The sequence below is a fragment of the Chionomys nivalis genome, chromosome 24 (genome assembly GCF_950005125.1).
Source record: "Chionomys nivalis chromosome 24, mChiNiv1.1, whole genome shotgun sequence".
In the NCBI taxonomy this organism is placed as follows: domain Eukaryota; kingdom Metazoa; phylum Chordata; class Mammalia; order Rodentia; family Cricetidae; genus Chionomys; species Chionomys nivalis.
The window spans coordinates 18,702,258-18,715,807 of NC_080109.1; the positions used below are offsets into that span (position 1 = coordinate 18,702,258).

A 13,550-nucleotide genomic window follows, 5' to 3' on the forward strand; every position below is an offset into this window, starting at 1 on the left:
TAGCATTATCTCAAAAACGCCCATCAAAAGGCAAATAAAGGATGCTTCCCGTATCTCGAGGCTGGCTCTGAGAACGGAATGGCTTCATATGTCACCACTTAACACAGTGCCTGAAACCAAACTTAACACAGTGTGAAAGACACTTAGAAAGGTCAGGACTGCGACAGCAGCTTTACTGCTCGCTTCTGTTTCCAGACTATGATTTCCTGTTGCTCTTTCCCCGTATACCCAACCCTCCTATTCTCCTTGATGGCCTCTCCTCGACATCTCTCAACCATACGTGCCTTTCAGATCAGTAAGTCATTTGTCACTAGGAGCTCTGTGGGCAGCCTCAACCCACCTCAGGTCTGCCTAGTTTTCAGAACTAGAAATGGATTCATCTCTTGAGCATATCCACAAGCAGAAGAACAATCCTGGCACCTTTCGGCATTCCTGAGGTACTAGCTCCAAGGCCCCTCGCCGATATCTAAATTCACAGATAAATTACACAGTATTTGCCTATAATCTGTGCCGTCCCCACACATCCTCCAAATCACCTCTACATTACATCAACGGCATGTAAATAGAAGCCACACTATGTTAGTTTGGAAATAAGACAAAAATGTCTGCGCACACTCTGTATACACACATAAGTCCTCTAGCCCTTTTTCTATGCTATACCCCCCCCACCCCCCCACCCCACCTCCCAGTCGGGAAACCTTTCCACTGAAACTACAAAACACCTACAAAGGTCCCTGGCTTTAAAGTTGAACAAGAAGTTTCCTTTTGAAGCACCACAGCCCCTAATGTATTTCTCTATTGACACTTAGCATATTCTATACAAGCTCCATGTATAACTCTTTCTTATCTGGACAGTGAACTCCAAGGAGACCCTGTTTTTCAAACACCTTGAGTCCAGGCCCCTTGGCAAAGAGCAAGATGTACTAAGAACTCAAGAACCAGAAACTGAATGCTGAGGGCTCAGCTCTGGGAAGGACTGCTCTCACACCTAAATGAAGTGCCCAGAGCTAGCCCACTGCTGTGTTCAGGGACAGCACAAGCAACAAGGCCTGACTTTAAAGAGACGCAGAGGCGTCCAGAGAGGCATGGAGCTCAAGATGCCAACCAACTGCAGACGCGAGAATGCTGCCCAGAGAAGACATCTCGGCAGAATAGCAACACAGCTGACCTGAACTACAGGTTCTCCTGGAAAGATATGCAAATGAACTGCTTCACCATCCTAACAATGGGCAGCCGAAAGCCAGATGTGGCATTTCTCACCTGCTATCAGAGCGCTCAGGAGGCTGAAGCCCGCTCTAAGTTTCTGCTCAACATAGGCTACAGGGAAGACCCTGCCTCTAAGTCAATGAAAACACCACAAAGGACAACCATAATAAGTTTCTTCTGTGTAGATATAAGTCTCTCAATCTACTCTAACAGTAATAGATCATAAATTTCTAGTAAAAGTTACCAAGTTTTTTCCACAATGAATTCTAACATAAAATAATACAGACTATTACAGACTTACCTGCAACATACAACTAAGTCCATAAACCAAGGGGCCATGTTGCGCACAGGAAAGGAAATCCGAGAAGGCCAGCTGCATGGGACTCATACCAGGGCCAGGGGTGCCAGGACTGGGGGTCCCAATACTTGTGTTGTTTGCTCCAATTATCATGTGGGGTGAGTGAGCAGCAAGGAGGTTGGGGCTATCACTCAGTAGCAAGGAAAGACGCCGGGCACAAAAGTACGCTAGACGACGAGACAGGTAGGCAGACTGGACAAACTCATCTGAGTACTGAGAGAGGGGCAGAAGGGGAACAGGAGTCAGTCATGCCTTATGCTTCAGAACTAGTTCAATTTGACTCTCGTGACTAGGAAAAAAAAGCATAAATACAAGATAGGCCAATGTCATCCAGCTGTAACATAAAGTAGGCCACATACATAGTCTTGAATTTTTCCAATCACATTAAGAAAATAAAACAGGGATTCAAGAGATAGTACAGCAGTTACAGAATGCAGGCTGTGTGGTTCCCAGCACCCCCACTTCAGGAGGCTCACAACTACTCCTAACTCCAGACCCAAGGGATGGATGCACTCTGTCCTCTGTGGGCGCCTGCATGCATGCGATGCACATACACTCAGGCAGGCGCACACATATACACATATGTGTGTAAAAATAAACCTTTAAAAAAGCAAAATGAAAGCCAAAGAGAATAACGTGCTGTATTTATGCCAATACTTCCAAATTGTATCACCTCAACAAGTAACTAATGTAAAATGTATCCAGGGTATAGATTTTTGCATAAAATCTGAAGTCTAGTGTGCATTTTATTTTATTTATTTTATTTTACAATGTATCTCGGTTCATGGTGGTTACTTTTCAAGAGCTCAAATGCCCATCTGGTGAGGGGCTGAACAAGAAATGCAAGTACAGACCAACCCGGAAACTAACATAGAAGGAACAGGCAAGACTCTCTTGTGTGCAGCATCAGGGGAAGGTGTGAACGACATGGGAAAGTTGCCTGCCCAGTGATGCACTTCCAAGTCATCTGAACTATGACTATCTCTGTGCATTACTAAGAAAAGAATAAGTCTCATTCAAAATACCATTATTTAACACTATTTGACAAATTAGCCTTAGTGACCCTAAGAATCCTGGGCTGCCGTGTCCCACGGTAACTGGGAACAGGGACAGCACTCAGAGGCTGTCTTGCTCAGAGAGGAGCAAACCAATGTGGTGAAATTATGTTAAAAAACAACCATGGACACAAGCAATAGAAATGCTTCCGTAGCATTTAAGACATTTTTTTTTCCCTTTCAGAAGGAACGGTTTTCCCCTTTCTACCTCTCCTTGCCTAGTCGTTCCTATCGGACTCATCTCTTGCCATTAGCTGGACTAGGTGGCGCTGTGACACACCATACCTGCAGCATCAGTGGCAGAAGGAGCTTGAGAAGGTGGTCGTCCACTGGCCTGATCTTTTCTAGGACGTCCAGGATCCACGTCAAATACTCGTGTTTTTCCAACATCCCTTCCTTAAATGAAGAAAGGGTACACCACTAACGACAAAAATACCCTATGGTTTTAAGATACGCCGCCGCCATGTAAATCCAATCCTGTGTGATTGTCACAGGGTCACAACCCACAGTCCAAACCCCAAACAAAGACGTAGAGGGATTGGGGGAGGGGGAGCAGTAGGTTTGACCTGGGGTTTTATTTTTGTTTCTGGTAACCCACTTCATTCTAAACTTATTTTTTAAAATTCAGATATTCAGAAGCCATCACACTCCAGGCTGACACATCCCAAGAAGCTATCAGGGGGCATGAACTCATTTTCAGGGAGCAGATGGGGCTAACTGTGATGACTCTGTAGAAGACTGCTCAAACCACTGTCTCAAAGGTACCAAACCCACACCAGACTCCGGGCCTAGAGTAAATCTTAAATGACTCTCAGATTCGTCTACTTATAAATGTATTATTTGAAATATCATTTTAATGACCCATTAAATGATGGAAAAGATAGACTTTTAATAAAACCAATTTTAAAATAATTCTATACAACCATCCTAAAACTAAAAACAAAAGAACAACAACAAAACAACTACTCCTCTGGCATGGCATGGTCCCTTTTCCCTTATTTTTTTTTTTTATTTTTTTAACCAAGGCATTTGCCAAGCACTCTACTACTGAGCTGCATCTCAAAGATGCCACTAATGCTAACACACTCATGCTTGTCAACTGCCTTCATACACACACAAATGCACACATACACACATGCCTGCCTGTATACACGCATGTGATGTGGGATGTCCTTCTGTATATGTGTTGCTTTTATTGGGTGTGAATAAAGTTGCTTTGGGCTATGGCAGGGCAGACTATAGCCAGGCTGAAAGACATATAGAGAGGCAGTAGGCAGAGTCAAGGAGCCACCATGTAGGTGACAAAGGAGAAGGACATGCTGGAACCTTACCCAGTAGGCCACAGCATCATGACCTACAGATACAGATTAATAGAAATAGGTTCATTTAAGATGTAAGAGTTAGTCAGAAATACGCCTAAGCTATTGGCCAAGCAGCGTTGTAATTAATATTGTTTCTGTGTGATTATTCGGATCTGGAGGGCCAGGAACGAAAGAGGAGTCTCCCTCTACACACATGTACAAATACATTTGTATGACTTTCTAGACATATACACTTAATGTCATATCATAGTCTTGGTTTTACATTTCATAGGATGAAAGACTTCAAAATAGAAACAATCCATGTTTTATGAAAATCATATGCCCTATTTATGAATTTTATAAACATTTAAAATAAACTTTACATTAATGTGTAATGATGGTGAGTACAAAGTAACAAAATTAATTTTAAAAAGGAATCCTGGGATTGGGAAGACAGGTCAAGAGGTATAATGTTTGCTGTGCAAGCATAAGGACCTGAGTTCAATTCCCAGCATCCATATTAAAAATTAAATAAATAAATGTTAAATATAGTGGCATGCACCCATAATCCCAGGGTAATAATACCCAGAGAAGTAGGTAAGGGCAGACCCTTGAAGCTCATTGGCCAGCCATAGCAGTGTGGAATAGGTTCTGAAGCAGTCAGCACCAGTGGGGCTTAGGAGCTATATTTAGTCATTTAAAAACAATGCTATTTCACAAAAGAAACACACGGTGTTTGTTTGTTTTTCTATTTGAGCTGTCTCTAAAACTCACGTTTCCTGGATATTTCAATTGAAGTAATAATGGAATATTTAAGAACCACGAATTTCTTTCTTCTTTGAGTAAGATAATGAATAATGAAAATCTGGGCTAATAACAGGACTTTAGTTGAATACACCTTGTCAGGAATAAAAACAAAGGCAAATAACACCACAATTGACTTCTGATGGTAAAAAGAATTACAACAGATTGGGTGAGAACCTCAGAGTTCCTGGTTTCCCTTAATTCACCGCTTCAATTTTCATTTCAAAATACAACTGAACTAAATGAAGAAACCTTTGCATGAAAACATCCAGTGGCAGGGGAGATCTGTTACGAGACAGAAAGCATCGGCACAAAGGAGTTTCTCAATAAATATATCTAATTTTCAAAATAAAGAGTTTAAGAGGGTTGTGCTTAGCAGTACAATTACAAAGTAATTAGTGGCACTAAAATACCTGATGTCACTGACAGCTGAAGATAAATTTGTGTAACAAACTGTCTTCATAGAGCACACAGGTTCCCCTGAATGTACTGTAGGACATGTGCCTGTAACAGGTATGTCGTGCATGCCTATAACCCCAGGGAGGCAGAGAAAGTCAACTATATACATAGGTGAGTTCAAGGCCAGCAGGAACTTGCCTCAAAATTTTTCATTTACATACAAATAAATGTTAAACTTCTTTCTGTGAATGCATCAGTTCATATAAAGATCCATTATTTAGCCCAGAAAATACAATTATAGATATCTGTCAGCATGTTTTGGTCAACCAAAGACTACACATAAAAGGTACATATGATGTCATATAGTCTAAGTATGTAGCAGGCTGTATCATCTGCCTTTATACATAAGTGTACTCTGCGATGTTTGCGGAATGATAAGAGCACCTAGCAACCCAGCCCTCAGAATTTATCCCCGCTGCTGAGCAGCGCATGATTGCATGTGGAAGGTGTCCTTTCCTTGCCTGCCTTCGTCAGATTACCTGGAACATGTGAAATGCCAGCTTCTCGTTGTACTCCCACTGCTTCATGGCTTGCTCGACCTCTGGTGGCACGGGGACAGGACCGTCACCTGTACTGGAGGCCATGTGGTAAAAGTCAGAGATCTTGACCAGCTGCTCTCTAAGGTACCTGGTAGATATTTGCGTCCACTCTGTATTGAGAGGGGGGAAACAGAGGTCTGATTATAGACACAGCTGTAAGAATTTTACCTCCTCTCCCCTGATTACCCTGAGGACATACACTGAAGTCTAACATTTGTTACATAAAAATGACTTTTGCAGGTGCAGCCATTACTCAAGAGAGCATGCCCAGACAGAGCCTGGCCAGATCTCAGGACTAAGCCATCCTCCTCTTGTGCTACTGTGACCCTAAAAGACTTCTGTACATGAATTTCATCAGCTGTGATAAACAACAGTTAGTAGCACAAACCACTAAAGGGTCGTCAGAAAACAGAATAGCAGAGAAGAGTGCTTGTAAGAAATCTCAATCCAAAACTCAAGAACACCAAACCTCTCCCATGTAGCTCTTAGGGTGTGTGTGATTTTTTTCCCCACTCCATGTCAACTTTCAAACACGTGTGCACTGGATGTCTGTCTTCTACAGTTCTGACATCCACAGGCTAGACCATGAGCATCCCAACCTACGCACCCCTCATGGTGTGTACAGACACAGGAATGGCTGACCCGGTCTGACCATCTACACCTTAGTTGTTTTGCTTTCTTTAACCAGCACTGATAGGCCAGAACTCACTTAGGTTGAGTGAGCAGCACCAGAAGCTAAGAAATGAAGAGGCGGCAGAAAAGGGGGTTAGGGGGCTGAGGAGATGGTTCAGGGGGTATAGTCCTGTCTTTCCTAGAGTGAGGAGCTGAGTCTGAATCCCAAGAAGTTCACTCTATACAGGCAGACAGCACATGTCTGTAATTTCAGTGTTCCTATGGTAAGATGGGAAGCAGAGACAGAATGGGAGAATCCCTGAAAACTTGTGGGCCAGGGAGTCCGACAGAAGCAGCTCAGCCTAATAGCAAACAACAACGAAACCTTCCCCTCAGCCAAGGTGGAAGGCGAACTGAAAACTGAGGTGTTGTGAGGTAATAGGTACATTAGTGTATCTACTTGTGAACTATTAGTTATAGACAATTTACACTGGTATAGATTTTTTTTGTTTTGTTTTTTTGTTTTTCGAGACAGGGTTTCTGTGTGGCTTTGGAGCCTGTCCTGGAACTAGCTCTTGTAGCCCAGGCTGGCCTCGAACTCACAGAGATCTGCCTGCCTCTGCCTCCCCAGTGCTTGGGATTAAAGCCATGCGCCGCCACCACCACCCGGTATAGATTCTTATATATTGATACATATGTAAAATTACCTTTGTGTTCCTAAGATAATTTGTATATTGATACAAATTCAAATTATATTTGTTATATTGAATATGCTCCTACTTCTGTTTACAATATTTGAAGTTACTTTGTCATATTGTATGTATACATGTTTCTACCTCTGCTTAAGATATTTTGTATACTGATGCAAGTTGGGGAATTTTTTTATCATTTTGCACTATGCATTTCTACCTATGATCAAGATATTTATATATATTGTTACAATTCGAGGTCACTGACCTCATTACTGTACATCTGTTTACAGATTTTTTTATTTTTTATAATGTGAAACTTTAGTCTTTAATTTATACAGGCATTAAGAATTACAGGTTAATAGTTACACATGCTTGTCATATGTTTAGCTATGTTAGTCAGGTTCTCTACATGCACAGAGATATATACCACATAGATAGATATGCAATCTTCATATACTTCAAAGAACTGCAGAATATGGCATTTAAATAACTCAGGATTCTGTTGATGTGAGACACGATTGCTCCTGGAAGCACCGATCTATTCCTTAGAAAATACTGGACAATGAAGACACTCCACTTGGAGTTTGTCTTCTTGGAAAAACTGGACTTTGGGCAAAGAACTGCCCTTTCCTTGACTACTGACAATATGCACACTGTCCAAACTGGACAAGCAAGATACAGCTAAAAACAAACAAACAAACAAAAAACTGCTGAACCATGCCAAGACAGTCTTTCAAATTTTCCTGCTTCTGAAAATGGTCTGTCAGATACTCTAGGCCTTAGCCAAAGTTGGTTGCCTCAATTCTGTAAAAGAGACTTTGGGTGATTGTTCAGGTAGCCAGCTATATCTGTCATTTCTTGCACCTTTTGGAAATCACTAGCTTGCATTTCCTGCTTACTCTCAGGTAATATTAATTTCCTTTTCAGGTCTTTGATAGGGTTGAGGACTAGTTGGTCATAGCTACTTTCCTCTCATAACTTAACTAATTCATTTTTAATATAAGACTTATACTTCTCAGGATAGGAAGGACAGATATTGAAATAATCTCCGTTATTTGCTCATTACCTTAGACAGGACATTTAGCATGTGTTCTTGCTTGATGTTACTCATGCTGGTTGTAGTTTTTGTGTATGTTTTTCCCCCCTCTCTTTCTTCTGGACAATACTTGATATTTGTTCTTATTGTATAGTTTTTTATTAGGTTTAGAACCTTCTTATTTAGACAAAAGGGGGAAGTGTGATTGGTATTCTTTCAGCCTTTTGGGCACCAGCCCACTAGGGCATGGTCTGAGATACTAAGTGTGGACTGAAAAGCGCAGATGGGAAGCAAGCTTGCTCTCTAGGGGAGGTGGTCGGAGTTCTGTATGCAGCTTCCAGCACCCACAGAGCAGAGGACCACAGTTCTCTACCCATATTGTGAGGTTTCCCCAAATAAACATTTTCTATCCTTTATTCTGGGCTCTCATGGACATCCTTAATGATGTCTATGCTGAAGCAAGCCTGTGACCTATGTACTGGGGCAATCCAATATTTCTGTCCCCCAACACAGACACATACTCACACACACAATAAACAAAAATCACTAAAATTATTTTTTAAGATGACTACCACTGAGGCACAAATTAAACCGTGTTGCCTCTGGCAACCAGAAAGAATATGATACTAACTTTAGCCCATTCTGTGGGCAAAAATGTAGTAACTGCAAGCTTGCAGCCAAATTTCTCCTAGAAGTTAGGAAAACAGCATTCTCTAAGAAGCCATCTTAAGGAAACAACTTCAACGTCTCCCCATTGTTCGTTCTCCTGCCCTCTCAAAAATGAGGAGTTAAAATCAATTTTCCTTCAGTAACCAAGAACGTTCACTCTATTTGTCAAATGCAACCAGAGACAACAACTGCTGAGTGTTAGTTTAAATAACCTGCTCCAACTATGTCTTGTAAACTAAAATCCAGCCTGGTGTGGTAATGAAAGCCTATAAGGCCAACATATATTCCAACATACATTGGAAATGGATGCAAGTGACCTGGAGGTCACTCTTGCCTACAGAGTAGGCTTAAGGCCAGCCTGGGCTACAAGAAACCTGTATCAAAAAATAATAATAATAACAACATAAAGCAATAGGATTGAAGTGCACACAGCTGTTAAATTCCCACGATGAACCAGTGCAAAGGTGTATTCTGTTCCGAGTGTACTCATTGCTAAAACTGATCAACTGGAACTAAAAACATTCAGCTATGAATGTCATCATTTTCTTGTCCCCTTGTGACATGGACTAATGGTCTCACGAAGCTTGTTCAATAAAAACACTAACCATCTACTGAGACAGACTGGGGTTACCTCTACCAAGCAAAACCAAAAACACTGATACAGACTCTGAGCTTTGTGCAGCAAACCTTGAGAGTAACAGGCTCTCAGTATGGCACTGTGGGCATGCCCACGGTACATTTCAGTCAAAACTAAAAATAACACAGATCTGCACACACCTACTTTGTCTCAGGCATTATCATCATTTTCTTTAAAATATAGAAGCACAAGTTTGCTATGGAAACCATGTAATAAGATACGGATGCAGAAGAAAACCCATAATATCTCACTAATCACTATTTGATTAAAGAAATACAGTGTTGTCCACATAATCACAGGGACGTGGTGTCAGCATTCCACCACAGATACCAAAATCTGCAGCTGCCCAAAGTCCTTATGCAAAACCGCATGGACTGGGCAGATGGCCCAGCCAGTGGGACACTTACCAACCAAAGGTGAGGACAGAGCTCAGCTCCTCAGAACCCAAAAAATGTCAGGTAGTCATGGTGGCACACCTGAATCCTAATGTAAGGGAGGCAGACACAGAGGACTCACAGAGCAAGAAGACTAGCTATGACCAGTGAGCTGTACTCAACCAAGAAAGCAAAAGATACCCAATAACATGCTTGCACACACCTTCATTGTGCACCTTCATTGACATGCACCCATGTACATACACACATGGACACGCATACATATGGAAAAATAAATGTTATTTGCATAAAACTGTAACATATCTTCATACTTTACATCTTTTCTACATTTATAACATAAAATAAAAATGTAAAAATTACCCAAGTACTTATTTTGTAGATAGACAAGTACAGAAGTCTATACATGTCCAGTTTAGATGTAATTTATTTCAAATATTTTCCATCCCTGGATGGCTTAATCTGCAGTCAAAACCTATCTATGGATACACTGAGCTGAAAAGATGGCTCAGTGCATATAGCACTTCCTTGTGGAATTACCGTTGTAAGTTAAAATTCCCAGCACTCAGGTAAAAGCCAGACCTGCACATGTCTAGACTCCCAGCTCTGAGGGGCATAGGGGTAGATGTCATGATAGACTCCTCATGACTTGCTGGCTACCAGTCGGGCTCCATATTCAGTGCAATGGGAATATGTCAGAAAATGGTAGAGAAAACTACAATTTTTTTAAATGAATCTTTTTATAAACACATGCATATCTTTTCTTTAATTGCCAAACACTCTACCCTGAGATCTGAACCCCTTTTAGGAATTAATAAATGCATCCCTTTGGGCACATTAACATCAGACATCTAATTATGATATGAAACAGCTGATCTCAAGATCTGTGGAAAACGGCACACGATTAAAAACTAGGATGCACAGAAAATTGTCATTAAAAATTGAAAGAGAAGGCGGGCGGTGGTGGGGCACAACTTTAACCCCAGCACTCAGGAGGCAGAGGCAGGTGTTTCTCTGTGAGTTTGAGGCTAGCCTGGCCTGCAAAGCGAGTTCTTAAGTAGCCAGGGGTGTTACATAGAGAAACCCTATCTCAAAACCCTACCCTCCAGCTCCCCTCCCTCAAAAACAGATAGGATGGAGATATGGCCCAGTAACTGAGAGTACCACCTACTCTTGAAGAAGACTGAGGGCTGATTCCCAGCACCCATGATGAGACAGAAATAGAGGAAACAACAAAGTAGCACATAAAGAATCAAAGAAAGGTTAAAAGCCCTGAAGCAAAACATAGATGAATAGAAACAGGTTAAGTTAAAAGAGCTAACGGGACAAGCCTAAGCTAAGACCGAGCTTTCATAATTAATAAAGTCTCCATGTCTTTATTTGAGGGCTGGTTGGAAGCCAAAGAAAAATCTAGCTACAAACAACCATCCTGGCAGCAAATACAGCATGCCAAAGGCAAAGAGGCCTGAATGTTCCTGGTGGTGTGATATTAGCAGAGACTTACTGGCATCAGAAGGATATGCTGAGAAACAAACATAACAAGCCTACAATCCAAACCCCGGCTCCACCATTCACCGGTTGTAAAATCTGCAGCAATTTATTGAACCTTGGCTAAGTCTCAATGTCCTCTTCTGCAAAATAAAGATTGATAATAAATAGCTCAATGACTGTACAGACGAGTCACTAGCACAGCGGGTACAGAATAGGAACTGATCAGTAAATACAAAGGATGGCTGTGGAATGGAACCGGTGGACACTGGCTGCCGGTGGACAGCGTGTTAACAGCCAACTGATAACATAATGGCTGGAACATTACTTATGGGAGCAGACAGTGTTGGTTTCATGGTTCAAAGGCACTCAATGAATCCACAATCTTTAGTGAATGAAGATCGAGCTTCTGGCATGAGAACTAAACCCATCTCGGAGGCTACCTGCTGGCACTCATCTGACTCTTCTAGCTGAAGCTGCTCTGCTCGGAGGCTGTGCTCATCTAAAATGCCTTCTCTGCTCATAAGCATGAGCAGAAGTTTCTGGGACCAGCTGAAACATCGCAGACCATTTCTCTAGCGTCCCCATACCAGCCTAGTATGGAGGACTCTCCTTTTCTGAGGGTAATCGCCTCAATGTGCTTCATTTCCATCAATTAAATGTCAACCAATGTATCATAAAGTCCTTCCAAAATAGATAACAAGTCCCTACCCACTGATTCTGCCTTTCAATTCTTAGAACTTAAAAGAACCCCATCACTGCATACCTACGGTGGTTTAACACCAATACAGTAAAAAAGACTAAATGTTTTAATACTGTTCTTACTAGAAGCATCAGTGTGTTTTAAAACATCCATGCAGACACTATAATTTGTGTGTGTGTGTGTGTGTGTGTGTGTGTGTGATATGCCTTTATACCACACACACGCCCATGGAAGCCAGAAGAGGGCATCAGATCCCCTCAGCACTGGAGTTAAAGATGGCGGTGAGTGCACGTGGATGCTGCAAATTAAACCTGGGTCCACTGCAAAAGCAGTCAGTATTTCCAGCACAAGTATGTTGCCTTCTCTTTGAGGAAACTTACATGTAAACGTGTGCATAAATACCTTTTCATCCCGTGACAGCCCAGTTTCCTGGCCACTGTCTTTCCTTTTACAAAAGCAGCCGGGAACTATGTGAAATGAATGAAAGAGATTCTGAGTATTTTTGTTTTGTTTTTAAACACGAACATATCCAGGAATGAAGGAGCCTCCTTGGTGGGGTTAATGAAGTCATCAGGGGGTTAATCAGCCAGACCTTGGAGCTGACTAAATGAGAAAACCATCGGCTTCGGCACGCAGAAGCTGCACATCCATCTCCTAACACGCTGTAAGATCACGAGAGATCTTCCACCATGATCCTATTTCACGCTAGATGCTTTTTTGATGAATACCATCAGCAGAGGGAAAAGACAACCAACTGAGAGACACCGGGAAAATCATGTCCCTGAGAAAGGACTTGGCTCTGGAACACATAAAGAATTATTACAGCTCAATAATCTGAAGACAACCTAATTTTAAGTTTAGGTTGCAGAAGACTGGAACATATACCTCACCAATGAAGATAAACAAATGGCCAAAAGGAACGCTTCAGCATCAGAAGCTATCATGAAAAACACAAAGCGAAATGACAGTGACCTGTGACAAGGATGGCTATAACCAAAGCACAGGGACAAGCACTGTGAAGATGTGGAAAAGATGGGCTCCTTGAGCACCGCGGATGAGAATGTGATATAGAAGAATAAAGAGAAGTTTGGCAGTTCTTCAAAAGTAAACACGGAAACACGATGCAACCCAACTACTTTACAGTCAGCTATACACCCCAGAGATAAAAACACTATGTACACAAAGACTTTCTACAGATGCTCTTGGAGCACAGCAAGACCCACAGCAGACAAAAGGTAAATCTGAGCATCCATCAGCTGACGAATGGACCAACTGTGTGCATTCCTGCAATGAAGTAACATGAAGGAACGCCATGCTTTTGAGACACGCTATGGTATGGAAGAACTTTGAAAACACTAAGTGAAAAAGCCAGTTTGGTAGAAGCACATATTACATGACTTACGATGTCCAAAATAAAAAAAAAATTATACATACAAAGCAGACTGGTGAAGCAAAAGAATATGGGGCATTTGGATCAAAGAAAATGTTCTAAAATGTGGTTGATGGTGTTGCATAACGGTTTCTTCCAAGTTTGAAACATTCCATCCTACAGGGAAGCTACTTAAGCCGGAAGTCCCTGAAACTGACTACTAGGGCCCT

At 41.7% G+C, this 13,550-nt stretch overlaps 1 protein-coding gene across 8 annotated transcripts in view; it reads right to left on the reverse strand.

The window, feature by feature from the left end:
• The window catches only part of Med12l (mediator complex subunit 12L), a 297,109-nt gene that overhangs the window by 233,130 nt on the left and 50,429 nt on the right, over window positions 1-13,550 (reverse strand). For 7 of the 8 annotated variants that reach the window (XM_057756832.1, XM_057756830.1, XM_057756831.1 and 4 more), the window contains 3 exons: window positions 5,663-5,832; window positions 2,905-3,015; window positions 1,508-1,777 (listed from right to left, as the gene is read on the reverse strand). In XM_057756832.1, coding sequence (XP_057612815.1) covers window positions 1,508-1,777; window positions 2,905-3,015; window positions 5,663-5,832 — 551 coding nt within the window. The remainder of the gene's footprint in view (window positions 1-1,507; window positions 1,778-2,904; window positions 3,016-5,662; window positions 5,833-13,550) is intronic. The other variant, XM_057756835.1, reaches the window with a different exon arrangement.